At 38.7% G+C, this 14662-nt stretch overlaps 1 protein-coding gene across 1 annotated transcript; it reads left to right on the forward strand.

Annotated features, from left to right (window-relative positions):
* Positions 1 to 1070: 1070 nt before the first annotated feature.
* On the forward strand, positions 1071 to 14204 carry LOC134601503 (diacylglycerol O-acyltransferase 2-like). The gene is made up of 8 exons (XM_063446003.1): positions 1071 to 1251; positions 3467 to 3582; positions 5267 to 5374; positions 5783 to 5853; positions 6629 to 6833; positions 7303 to 7477; positions 9153 to 9355; positions 13780 to 14204. The coding sequence occupies exons 2-8, from the start codon at positions 3507 to 3509 to the stop codon at positions 13932 to 13934; spliced, it is 993 nt and encodes a 330-aa protein (XP_063302073.1). The 5' UTR covers positions 1071 to 1251; positions 3467 to 3506; the 3' UTR covers positions 13935 to 14204.
* The last annotated feature ends 458 nt before the right edge of the window (positions 14205 to 14662 follow it).

Below are 14662 nucleotides of genomic sequence, written 5' to 3' on the forward strand. Positions count from 1 at the left end.
CATGGTCTGAATGCAGTATACATAGTGTGAATGCTGTGTGCATGGTCTGAATGTAGTATGCATAGTGTGAATGCTGTGTACATGGTCTGAATGCAGTATACATAGTGTGAATGCTGTGTGCATGGTCTAAATGTAGTATGCATAGTGTGAATGGTGTGTACATGGTCTGAATGCAGTATACATAGTGTGAATGCTGTGTGCATGGTCTGAATGTAGTATGCATAGTGTGAATGCTGTGTGTATGGTCTGAATGTGGTATACATAGTGTGAATGCTGTGTGCATGGTCTGAATGTAGTATGCATAGTGTGAATGCTGTGTGCATGGTCTGAATGTGGTATACATAGTGTGAATGGTGTGTATATGGTCTGAATGTAGTATGCATAGTGTGAATGGTGTGTATATGGTCTGAATGTAGTATACATAGTGTGAATGGTGTGTATATGGTCTGAATGTAGTATACATAGTGTGAATGTTGTGTGCATGGTCTAAATGTGGTATACATAGTGTGAATGGTGTGTATATGGTCTGAATGTAGTATGCATAGTGTGAGTGGTGTGTATATTGTCTGAATGTAGTATGCATAGTGTGAATGGTGTGTATATGGTCTGAATGTAGTATACATTGTGTGAATGCTGTGTGTGTGGTTTGAATGTAGTATACACAGTGTGAATACTGTGTGCATGGTCTAAATGCTTCACAATTGAGACAAACATTGTTTATCTGAATAATTAAATTCAAATGTTAAAAAATTCACCAGCCCACAGGTTTAATTCTGCCCTATCCCGTGTGAAATAGAGAGTCTGGGATACTAGCTGGAAAAAAAGTCTGAAAGAGAGTTAATGCAGAATTCAGTATCAAGGCAAAATTAAGAGAACATTGTATTGAGGGTAACACGCACAAAATTGGATAAAGTGTCTGGCAGTCAACGTTCTGTGAATGATGTTCTGTAGAGCTTCGGATGAGCAGGAGTTAAATCTTCTGTATTCCTGGGTCAAAATCCTTTCAGTACACATCGCTGGAATGAGCAAAGGTCAGACATTGAGATAGATAATGCACAAAAACACATGAACCAGGAGAGACACACACAAACGCACACATTTTGTGAGAAAGAAAATTCACACACATAGAGACAAACACACACATTAATGCATAACTATAATCACACACTGACACATATTTTATGTACGGACAGGTAGACTCACAGGCGGACACTAAGAGAGGGAGACACAAGAAGACAGCCCTCCTGGAAGGTGAGAGAATATTGTGTCTTGTATGTAAATGCATTGTATATTCAGAGAGACATTCAGCTGTGTTGTCCTTGTATGTATCAATGTGTGTAGATATACAAAGAGCAGTTCTATTAGTTGTGTCCTCGGATTTCTGTGTATCTATCTACAAGCAGCTGACACATTGACAGATATAAATGGGAAGTTGACAAAAAAAGTAAATCCGTGTATAGCATAGAGATCCGAAAGTAAAAGTGACACAATGTTATATATAATATAATGACAGCATTCGCCTTCTGTATATAGAACAGGGACATTACTCTATGTGTGTATAGATTAAGCACACGACTGTCTTTGACAGGGTTATGCATGGAAATGTGAACTGTTTGGAATTAAAAATGTTTTTTTCAAAAATACTCCAACTGAATACATTGCTGATTTGGAGAATTTACAATTTAGTGTACAACTCTCTCTATATCTCTCTGAATGTACAAAACAGTGACATCATTATCTGTGTGTACAAGGCAGTGACATCATTATCTGTGTGTACAAGGCAGTGACATCATTTTCTGTATGTACAAAACAGTGACATCATTCTCTGTGTGTACATGGCAGTGACATCATTTTCTGTATGTACAAGACAGTGACATCATTCTCTGTGTGTACATGGCAGTGACATCATTCTCTGTGTGTACAAGACAGTGACATCATTTTCTGCATGCATATTGAATAGTCACATCTTTTATTTCTTTGTATAGAATTATACGTGTTTTTTAGGGGCACTGTTCAAATATATTACAACTAAATTATTAGCAAAAGAAACTCAGTAAAGAGGCCATGCTCAGGCAAACTTTTAATAAACTATTTATCTCTCTCCTCTATAGAACAATGGCATTATCCTCTATGTTTGTGTAAAACATAAAGCATAGTCACATCATTCTCTCTTAATATTTTTAGAACAGTGACCCATTCCCTGTGTTTATGGAACTGTGCCACTTATCTCTGTGCGTATAAAACAGTATCCTATTCTCTGTGTTTATGGAACAGTGACCTATACCCTGTGTGTATAAAACAGTGACCCATACCCTGTGTGAATAGAACAGTGACCCATTCCCTGCATGTATAAAACAGTGACCATTCCCTGTGTGAATAGAACAGTGACCCATTCCCTGCATGTATAAAACAGTGACCATTCCCTGTGTGAATAGAACAGTGACCCATTCCCTGCATGTATAAAACAGTGACCATTCCCTGTGTGAATAGAACAGTGACCCATTCCCTGCATGTATAAAACAGTGACCATTCCCTGTGTGAATAGAACAGTGACCCATTCCCTGCATGTATAAAACAGTGACCATTCCCTGTGTGAATAGAACAGTGACCCATTCCCTGTTTGAATATAACAGTGACCCATTCCCTGCGTGAATAGAACAGTGACCCATTCCCTGTGTGAATAGAACAGTGACCCATTCCCTGCGTGAATAGAACAGTGACCCATTCCCTGCGTGTATAGAACAGTGACCTATTCCCTACGTGAATAGAACAGTGACCTATTCCCTGTGTGAATAGAACAGTGACCCATTCCCTGTTTGAATAGAACAGTGACCCATTCCCTGCGTGAATAGAACAGTGACCCATTCCCTGCGTGAATAGAACAGTGACCCATTCCCTCTGTGAAAAGAACAGTGACCCATTCCCTGTGTGTATAGAGCAGTGACCCATTCCCTGCGTGAATAGAACAGTGACCTATTCCCTTTGTGTATAGGACAAGTGACCCATTTCCTGTGTGTATAGGACAAGTGGCCCATTCCCTCTGTGAATAGAACAGTGAACCATTCCCTGTGTGTATAGGTCAGTTCACATGGATGGGAAATATGTTCAGAAACATTATGATATATATTTCAATGTACAGATCATATCTCCAAACCTCATAATGTACAGTGTATGATATCATGCATTCATTATACCCCATGACGCAAGGTTTGACTGCCACTGTCTGGGCCGTCTTTACCGTAGAGCAAAAGGGGCAGCTGCCCTGGACCCCATATTCTTTAGGGGCCTACAGCAGCTGCTCCATGTGTCCTCTAAACCAGGGCTTTTAAATATATGCATGTGCGGCCCGTGGAAGCTAGGAATCTGGACCAAAGCCAATGTTGAGGCAGGGAAGTGGTATGTCTATATGATACACTGACTTATCCCGTGTCATGCAGGTGTGACAGACATCTCTTTCTTTCTACAGACATTACAGAGATTTAAGACAGATAAGATACTATTTCTCCATGATGGAAGACTCTTTGCGGAAACATATCCTAGCTCTGAGTGTTTTTCAATGGGTGCTGACATTTCTTCTGATGGGTAAATACCTGTAGATATAAAGAACAGTAAAACTGCATTATATAAGAAAAATTAAACTTGCAAATAAATAAAGATGGGGCAAGTGTAAGAAGAAGCAGTTCTGCCACGTGATATTTTCTTTATATAAATCATTTTAAAATGATAATCTTAAAAGCGTAACATTCATTTACTTATAACGTATGTAATATATCAATCGGAGTATTCACTAAAGTGTGAACTATTGGGAATTCGAAAAGGTCTGCTACATTTTCATGTATTTTGTCCTAAACTTTGAAATCCACTCTGAATTCTCATTAAATTACACTTCGATGAATATCTTGGTATATACAGTACTTGTGAGCGTACTGATAGCGATACCCAGTCTAGGTAGGGGCACAGATGAAAACACAGAGTATAATAAGTGTATAAACATATATACAAATGGTCAATCGCTTGGGAGCTACACTTGTGAGACACGTTAGGCAGCAACACAACCCAACCTGGAGTCGCTCCTCTCCTGTCAGTGATAATATACTTGAAGAGGGAGTGGTGTCTTAAACGTCCTTAAATGTGCAAATTACAAGAATTGGACAAAAAAAGAATCTGATAGTTTAGTATATATTTAAATCAACAGGGGGAGGAAGACAAAGTCAACAGTATACCTCCAATATCTATACTTGAGAGATATAATCCCCGTTTATGGATGGATGTCCACTTCTTGGACCAAAAGTGAGATATGTAACAAACCAGAAAGTGAACTTCAGCTCAGCCTGGTCCCAGCAAACAACTCTATAGAAGAACCACTATACAGAGGGAAGAAATACTACAACTTCCAGTAGTCTGAGCAACTGTCCTGTATGAAGTAATACGTACACGAAGGGGAGAACGGGACAAGGTTGTAGGAAATTAGGAAATTGTGATAGATCAGTTATGTTTAACAGAGTTTATTAGGTAGAAAACGTCTTTCTCGAGTTGGATCTAATCACATGTCCACTACATATAAATAAGGTCCCACCTCTCCTAGTACACAAGGCCGAGGAGCTGGGAATATCTTATGTAGATGACTGGTATTTATTTTAATCAAAAAAAGTGTTTTGAAGCCATATGCTGTCATTAATGGACTAGCTGTGATTTTGTGTGTATTCGCACAAATGATCATTCATTCATATTGTCCTACTGTTTCTCTTAATTTCCTCACCCACACCTAGGTATATCAAAGTTCTGAATGAAGTGTGATGGTTTCCTTCTCAGAACTTTGCACAGTTGAACTTTTTTGAGTTTCCAATTCCCGATAAAGTTTGAAGCCTTCTGTGTCAACAGAAAGTCCAGGACAAATATCTAGGAAGGGTAAAACTTCAGTATATCTGGAGTCCTCTCATTTTATACTAGCAAATAACATTTTATATGAAGGGCATTCACCTTCCAACCAAAACAAATATGCACATCGAGGCTTAATATGAAACATAGAAGAGGTGATGAAACCCCACATGGAATAGCATCAGGTCTATCTATTGACATTGACAAAGAGCAGATGGGAAATGGTTGCTGGTACGTATACTTTCATGAAAGATCCAGATATCTTTAAATTATATCCAAGATTTGGCACCCTTTCTTGGTTGCAAATGTGTTGTTCTAGTTGCTTAACTGTATACTTTGACATGGTGTAACTTGTATGAGTTAATTTTGTCATTATATTTCTTCACAGGAGCCATTTTCACACTCCTATTTTTGTATCTGATGTTTACCTCATTATGGTTGATTCCTGTGACATATTTCACATGGTTGTTCTTTGACTGGGATACTCCAGAAAGAGGTACTTATTTAACTATGACTAACTACAACTGTTCAACTGTAGCTTCTATTGATTTGTCCCTCAGTACTTATGATTCGTCCTTTATATGCCCATGCCATCACACTTTCTCAGTTTAATTATCTTCCTTTTAAACTCCATGATGATGTATTACCATTACTCGTTCTCCATTCCTTTCTCATTCTTCATCTGTCACTTCCTGTTTCTTTTTATTTTGGCTGCATTGCATGTACTATTACTCAGTTTCTTCCAACTCCTTGGTTATTAGTATCTTCTTAAGCTTTATCCCATCTCGTTTGTGATAGCTTTACATTCCATGTTTCCCACTATCTTATCTCTTTTCTGTCTTCTTTCTCCACCTTTCTCAATATCCCAAACTATAGATTTCTCTATCTGGTCTTGTCTTTTCAGGTGGTCGTAGAACTCAGTGGGTGAGGAGATGGACTGTATGGTCATGTTTCAGAGAATATTTCCCTATAAAGGTTCCTGTACAAAACATGTTTATTTTATCCTTACTCCTCACTATATTTTCTCATTTTTCTTATTTAATCAATTTCCTTAACCTTCCAAGTTCTGTAACTCCACCTTCTTATCTCTGTACTTTTCATTTGTAATGCTTTACAATACATCCTTAACCCCGTACAACTAAAATCTTCAGTTATTGTTGTTTTCTATCAACTTCCCTCTTACTCCCATATCCCGTCACTCTCACTATAACTAATTTCTATGTATTTTTCCTTCTCCAATTTTGCCATGCCTCTTACATAGTTTTATCTTCTCATCATATCTATTCCCTATACATTTTTCTTCACACTTTCCCACACTCATTTACTACCATGGACTTCAAACTCTCATGGACCAAATTTACCATGGAAGAGTAAATCTATAGCCCAAATCGAAAAGGCTTCTGATTGGTGTAGCCCCTTATTGAGGAAGTAGTAGCTTGTCACGTGTGAAGTTTCTGGATCATTGGAGACCATTTTTAACATTATTTTTTGCCATTTGATGCATTTTCTATAAAAAAAAAATACCAAAAATTTGGAGTCATTTAAAACTCATAGTTTAAAATTGGATCTAACCTAAAATAATTTGTCTCTTCTCTTGTCCAAAGATATTCTTCCTCCAAATTCAAAGACTTATTCTCCTTCTTGCTGTTCTTTTCTATAAATCTCAATATTTCTACATTACATTCCTTTTTTGAGATCCATCTGTCTCTTTCTGACCTGTTCTGTCTGACCACTGTCTCTGCCCTTACAGCTGGTGAAAACATCCTCACTTAGTCCTGATAAGAATTATGTTCTGGGTTGTCATCCTCACGGCATCTTATCTACTGCTGCCTTCTGTAATTTTGCAACTGAAGCTAATGACTTTTCCAACCTGTATCCCGGGGTCTGTCCTTGGCTAGCGGTTCTTGCAGGCATATTCCGTCTGCCTGTTTTTCGGGATTATTTAATGTCAGCAGGTGAGTGACTCATTACGGCATGGAATAAATAAGTTCTACCTAAATTGGTGAAAATTCTAGCGTTTTATGGTTTTGTATATTAGTGTTAGAAAAAGTAATGTAATATCAATTCTTGGAAAATCACAAGCAAATTTCTTTCAACTTCCGAGAATTTTTTTTTTTAACAACTTAAAATAAAACACCTGATGTATGAAATGAATAGATACAGGGTCTACAGATTGAATATTCACGCATTCCACCAGAACATCCAAGAGGAAATGATCTACAAAGTGTTCCTTTCTCGCCTTATGGACAATACAATGCAATCATACGACTATTGTGCTTTGCAATTTATGGCAATTTTTTGACCATGTGCCCTCTGTAATCCATTATCTCTCCTGGCTCTCTCTATATCTTACTCATATATTGTAAAGTGCCTCTGAATAAGTTGGTGCTATATATACCAATAATAATAATCATTTTTCCTCAGGCATTGTCCCAGTGAGTAAGGACAGCATACGGTTCCTGCTTTCTCAAAGCGGTTCAGGAAACGCAGTCTTCATTGTAGTGGGAGGTGCAGCAGAGTCCTTGCAGAGCAGCCCAGGGGAGCATATAGTCATGTTGTCAAGGAGAAAGGGTTTTGTAAGACTGGCTCTGCAAAACGGGTATGTAAACAATTCTCTTCAAAATACAGTAATTAGAAGAAACAAACACAGTTTTAGGGACCTTGTCAATTGTTTCATTTAGAGTGCACATTGATCGAGCTCTGGCACACATGCACATTATTCTTCAAGAAGAGTGATGTTCCACTGATTCTACCTCAGTTGAGTGACCATTCATTTTAGTGGGTATGTTGCTCAGGAGGTCAAGTTGATAAACTTTTGTATCTCCTGATTTGGCAAGAGGCTGACCCACTTGTCAATACCACCTTTGCAGGTTGCATTGATTTATGTTAAAAAAGGGACACTATAGTCACAAGAACAACTTTAGCTTAATGAAGCAGTTTTGTTGTATAGCACATGCCCCTTTAGGAGTTAAATCACTTTGTTTAGGAACCCTAGTCACAACTCCCTGCATGTGACTTGCACAGCCTTCCTAAACACTTCCTGTAAAGAGTCATCTAAAGTTTATCCTTTCTTTATTGCACGTTCTGTTTAATTTAGATTTGCATATCCCCTGCTATATTTATAGCTTGCTAGACCCTGCAAGAGCCTTCTGTTTGTGATTAAAGTTAAATTTACCGAGCAAGAGATACAATTGTTTAAGGTAAATTATATCTGATTAAAAGTGAAACCAGTTTTTTATCATGCAGGCTCTGTCAATCATAGCCAGGGGAGGTGTGGCTAGGGCAGCATAAACAGAAACAAAGTGATTTAACTCCTAAATGGCAGTGAGTTGTGCAGTAAAACATGAGAGGCATGATCTATACACTAAAACTGCTTCATTAAGATAAAGTTGTTTAGGTGACTATAGTGTTCCTGTAACCTTGTACTTGTGTCTAATTAAGTGGCACATCGAATATGAAATAGGATACTGCCTGTAACTACACTGGACAAAATTACAAATGCAACACTTTGTTATTGTCCCCATTTTCCATGAGCTGAACTCAAATATCTAAGACTTTTTCTATGTAAGAGACCTATATCTCTCAACTATTGTTCACAAATCTGTCTAAATCTGTGTTAGTGAGCACTTCTCCTTTGCCGAGATAATCCATCACAGGTGTGGCATATCAAGATGCTGATTAGACAGCAGTATCATTGCACAGGTGTGCCTTAGGCTGATCACAATAAATGGCCACTCTATGACCTGTTCGTTATAACAATATCCTAAAAAGCCACACCAATTTATTAAAACAACAGAAAACAAAATCTAGATTTTTATTTTATCTTTTTATAGAAAAATGTATGTGTCTTACTGTTTATTTAGTCTCAGTGAAAAAAATGATCAAATAAATTACAGGGAAAACAACACACAGCAACGATAGATTTTCTGTTCGAAGTGCTTCAGAATCGATTCGTTCCATTTACGGTGTGGGCGGTCCATCCTCTCCTCTGTTTAAACTCCAGTTGGCTAACAATGATACATTGATTGATGTAATGTTATGGAGTAATGATTAAATATCCATTCCTATAGTCTATGTCATTCCATCAACACGAGCTGCACACATTGAGACCACCCATAGATGGAGCTGGAGAGCTAGTACTGATGTGTGTTCTATTAAACAGCAGTGTATGTTTTTCTGTGTTCATACTATGGTGCATTGATTGGTCAATGATTTTGTATTGATGAGCAATAGCTTCTTTCCTAATAACCAACTTTACACTAATTCCCTCACAGGGCAGATCTGGTCCCAGTGTATTCCTTTGGTGAAAACGACATCTTTGAGCAAGTCCGTTTTAACCCAGATTCCTGGGGTTGGAAGTTGCAGCTTCTCTTTCAGAAACACGTAGGATTTGCTCCATGCTTGTTTCATGGTAGAGGAGTGTTCAATGTGGACAGTTGGGGCATCAACCCTATCCCACGCACTCTTACCACCGTGGGTGAGTAGCGATGGCATAGACAGACAGACAGATGGATAGGTAGGCAGGTAGATAGATAGATAGACAGATAGGTAGGGATATAGGTAGATAGATACGTGATGTTCTAAACCAGGTAGATTTACCTTGTTTGGATTCACCACAATTTATTTCGTACCTAACTACATTCTAACAGAAAGACTTCTATTCCAAGATCTGAACCAGCAACATGTCGACAAGACCTAAAAGGTTGTAACTGTTCATCTCATGGTTGGTTAGTGGTCATTGGTGCCATGTGGATCACAACTGGCCATTGGTCCTTTTTGATTTAACCGGTTGTGTCCAAAACTGTCCATTGCTAATGGTGCCTGCAGAAATGCAGGATGTAGTCTGAAACTCAAAGCCCGTCTGTACCCATTTGCATCAACCTGGGAGCATTATGGAACTTTATTTTCTCTTATGAGGGATTTTTAAAAACATTTTCAATTTTTTTTTATTTTATTATTATTAACTCAAACCACATATTGATTGACATGGAAAATACAAAATAGCCTGGAAAATACAAAATAGCATTATATGGCATTGCAGCCAATAGCGTATGGAATGAGGGGGTGTTTGAAATAAGTAGACAGATCACATCGTGTCCATATAACAAAATGTATTGGCAAAAAGAAATAACAGAAACATGTGCACTGGCTGCAATTTAAACTACATATAAAGTGACCACAGGGAAGCCCAGTAGAAAAGAATTGGTGCACTAGTTGAGTATTGTATAAACTACATCTGAGGGTCTAATACCGAGCCAGCTATCTCATGGACTTAACATCAGCTGAATTCTAGGCTAGGTAAGGGTAGATATATTTCATGAGGGTCACTCATGTAGGCATCCACAGCAGGTCCTGGAGGACAACTGTACCAGCCCCGAGCTTGGGAAGGAGCCAACATCTTTACTCCATGGACCCAGAGACTAACAGTGTTCCAGTTGATCTCCCTTAGGGGTCTATGAAGGAGCCAGGATTGGATTTCTCCTCCAGGTTTCCCTCCACAGGTGTGGAAAATGTTTTGAGGACATCCCTCGAATGGACATCCCTCGAATGGTTATCAGCCTGGGTATTTATAACAGAAGCTATGTTGTAGAGGCAGGATGCTGCTTCTGTTGTAGAGGCAGGATGCTGCTTCTGTTATAAATACCTGCCACATGCCTCCCAGACGTTCCTCTGCACCCACTCCTATCTCCTTCAAGATGGAAAATAACATTGTTTAGCTGGTTTCAATCTGGCCTAAAATTTCTCACAGATTCTATTGAAGGTTGCCAAAAGCTCTACAGCTTAAGGCTTATGCTGTGGGACATTCGGCTTCATGACCATCTTGGAAATAAAGAGAGCACAGACAGCACACTGGCTCAATGTGTACCTATCTCCAGACATGGGCAGGTGGACTCCTGGTGGGGAGCAGGATAACCAAAGGTGGGAAAGTGGGGAGCCAACAAGTCAAGGAACCAAAGACAGATGATAAAAGTAGGAAATGGCTGCTTCCCCACTCAGTTGTCAGATTAGTCCTTAGGTCTCTGGAGCTTCAAGGTGGATCAACAATGATTAAAAAATGCTTAATCCTTGATCGCACTAGGGGCTATAAGAACTATAGTAGTTGTAAAACCATAAATATACAGTTGCAATCGAAATTAGAGGCATGCTATTGAGATTATTGTATTGCACCTGATATCAGTGTTATGCACACGTGTAGGTTAGACACCCTGCCAGGTATCAGTGGGATGCTCTGCAGATTATGAATAACATGCTATGCAGAGTTAATAAATGAAATGCCCTGCAGGTTGTATCAGTGAGATGCTCAGCAGGTTGTGCAAGGAATATGATCAGTAGTTTATTTCGGAGAGATGTCCCACATGTATAGTCAGGTTTTTTTAGGGTGTTATAATAAAAAGATCTGAAGGTTATATCAATGAGATGTTCTGACGGTGCATAAGTGAGATTCTCTGCAGGTTATATCAGTGATATGCAAATCAGAATATAAAAGTGAAATGCTCTGCAGGAGTGTCTCAGTGTAATGTCAGGTTAAGGTAACATTAGCCAGGGATCCTGTGTCATCAGGTTTCAGAGAACGCTCAGAGTCAGTGATAAGAGATACTGAGAATGACCGTAATGCAGACAAGAGAAACATGAGAAACATGGAGGAAAGTTTAACTATAAAGATGGAATGTGAGGAGGAGAAATAAAATGTTACTTTACAGACAAGGGAATGTGTATCTATATACAGGGGAATGTGTATCTATATACAGGGGAATGTGACTCTACAGACAAGGAAAAGTGTTTGTATAGACAAGGAAAGTAAATGTATAGAAAGGGAATGTATAAAGAAGGAATGTGACTGTCAGACAGGGGGATGTGAATGTATAGATAGGGAATATGAATGTAAAGACAAGGAATGTGAATGTATGGAGAGAGGTTGTATAAATAAGGAATGTGAGTGAGTGTCAGACAGGGGAATGTGAATGTATAGACATGGAGTGTTACTGTACAGAAAATGAAAGTGAATGTATAGACAGAGGAATGTAAATGTATAGAGAGTGTATGTGACTGAGTGTCCAGACAGAGGAATGTGAATGTATAGATAGGGAATGTGAATGTATAGAAAGATACTGTGACTGTACAGACAGGGGAATATAATTGAGCAGACAAGGAATGAGAATGTATAGAGAGGGAATGTGAATGTTCAGACAAGGAAAGTAAATGTTTAAAGAGGGAATGTGAATGTATATAGAGGGAATGTGAATGTACAAACAAGGAAAGTGAAAGTATAGAGAGGGAATGTGAATGTATATAGAATGAATGTGACTGAGTGTCCAGACAGAGGAATGTGAATGTATAGAGAGGAAATGTGAATGTACAGACAAGGAATGTGAATGTATAGACAGGGACTGTGACTGTACAGACAAGGGATGTGAATGTATAGATAGGGAATGTGAATGTACAGACAAGAAATGTGAATGTATAGAGAGGGAATGTTAATAAATATAGAGTGAATGTGACTGAGTGTCCCGACAGAGGGATGTGAATATATAGAGAGGAAATGTGAATGTACAGACAAGGAATGTGAATATATAGACAGGGACTGTGACTGTACAGACAATGAATGTAAATGTATAGAGAGGGAATGTGAATGTACAGACAAGAAATGTGAATGTATAGAGAGCGAATGTTACTGAGTGTCCAGACAGGCACTGTGACTGTACAGACAGTGGAGTGTGACTAAAAACCGAGGAGCAGAAATAAGGACTGAACAATAGAAGTGTCATTGAGAGTGAGTGAGGAAATGAGTCTGGGAAGGTAGGTGAGAGAAAGCTATGGTGTGGTAGCAGGATTAGGGCAGGTAGGGAGAACCAATAGAATTAGAAAGAGGGTATGAGACATTATGTTATGGTAGTTGGGATTGACTAAGGTCTCCAGGAGAGATAATTGCAGTAAAAGGATAAGGGCTAATACAGGAACAGAGAGTGAAATCCATATGTACAAAGAGGATGAGAAAGATGACAATGAGAGCTACAAGAATGAGTAGGGTAAGAATAAATCATGACGCTAGATACAGATAAAGTCAGGGATATTGATTGGGAGAATGATTGAGGGAAAGAAGGGTAGGCCGGGTGAGTGAGCGAGAGAAGGTCAGGAATGTTGAGTGAGTGCAGAGTGAGTGAGAGAGTGAGTGAGTGAATGAGCGAGTGAGTGACAGAAGTGCATGGTGATGAAGTGAGAGAGATGGGGAGTTAGGGGGAGTGAGTGAATGAGCGAGAGAAGGGCAGGTGAGTGAGACAGGACAGAGGAGGTAACATGGGTCATGACCAGAAATGCCAGAGAAAAGACAAGTGTTTTTGAAAGAAGAAGCCAGAATAGTCAAGAGAGTGCGAGGGATAGGGAAACAAAAATAGGTAGAAAAGGGTCAAATGGGTGAAACGCAGTTACAAGATATCCAATAGGAATTAAAGATGTAGTAAGGAAGAATTGAGTTTCTGTTATTTTCATAAGCATGGAAACTATATATAAATGTATGTATATATGAATGTAAAATCTCATTCACTCCTTAAAGACTGGCGACAGCTGATGAGGGCTTACCTTGGCATCCCAGGAAGTCTATGCATTAAATTTCCCATGGTGCTTTGAGGGGCATCAATTAAAATGTCATGCAGGTACATTTGGATAGCCAAGGATAGCCATCAGTGGTCAATCATGTCATAGCAATCGGACCATTAAATACCCAACACCACATTTACCATTTAATCACCGGGGCTCTACAGAGCCTGTGGTCATTTTGGAATATTATCATTATTCACAAATATTAGTGAGTATATGAGTATGCTTTTTGTCCTGTTATTATCAACACATTGGCTACAATTAATTTATTTTTACTTATTAACAATGTACTCTCCCCATCTGTAGTTGGACGTCCTATTTGTGTGCCTTACTCTCCAGTGCCCTCGGAAGAAGACGTGTCCTACTATCACAATCTATACATGCAGGGGCTTAAGCAACTCTTTGATGAGCACAAGGTTTCCTGCGGACTCTCTGAAAACGATACTCTCCGCATCATCTAACCATGACGTCTTCTTCCCAGAGATGTGATAGAAGAACTACAAACTGGAAGCAAGAGGACATTTGTGTGTGGGTGGGGAGGATTTACATACTCCAAGTGACTGCAGCGTTATTTAACTCCTTCGTGACTGAGCCTTTGCCGAAATTCCGTACTTTCGTGACGAGGCCTCCATGGTGCTTTTGCTATTTGTTTGTTCCACCATAATTTAATGTTTTCACTGTACGTGCACCTATAGATAGTATATATTATTTTTTAAAGGATAAGTAGGACTTTCTGAATATTGGATATGAATAAAATATTAAAACAGAAACAAAAAATCTAAAAAAGGTAAAGGAATTCACATATTTTTAATTTAATAGAGTTGCTTACAATTTCTAAACAGCTAGGACAACTAAAGAAATAACTCAAAATAGATTCACTTTTTAGACTTGATTGTCAAAATGCCCCATTTGATTACATTGCTTTTTGTTGGGAGTCATAGGGCAAATATTGCAAGGAGGGAATTACAGTTTAAAGCTAAGCCTTTGCAAAATTTGTTCAGCTGACACCATAACTTTAATAACATGCATGTAACCACAAACTGCTAAACAAAAGTGTGTGAGTATTTTACTATGAACATTTTGACACATTTTTTTTAACTATTTTATTACTACCCTCTGGCAATTTTTTCCTCACATTTCATTTTCATGGGGAATTTTATACTTCGTATTCCACCACTGCCTAGAGCAG

The sequence above is a fragment of the Pelobates fuscus genome, chromosome 3, assembly GCF_036172605.1.
Source record: "Pelobates fuscus isolate aPelFus1 chromosome 3, aPelFus1.pri, whole genome shotgun sequence".
NCBI lineage: Eukaryota > Metazoa > Chordata > Amphibia > Anura > Pelobatidae > Pelobates > Pelobates fuscus.

What these genes read in the sequence shown, in the direction of transcription:
- LOC134601503 (XM_063446003.1), top strand. Translation starts at nt 3,507, where the DNA reads ATGATGGAAGACTCTTTGCGGAAACATATCCTAGCTCTGAGTGTTTTT. An exon ending in GCTGACATTTCTTCTGATGG is followed by an intron (nt 3,583 to 5,266) that starts GTAAATACCTGT and finishes ATTTCTTCACAG; the next exon opens with GAGCCATTTTCACACTCCTA. An exon ending in ACGCACTCTTACCACCGTGG is followed by an intron (nt 9,356 to 13,779) that starts GTGAGTAGCGAT and finishes CCCCATCTGTAG; the next exon opens with TTGGACGTCCTATTTGTGTG.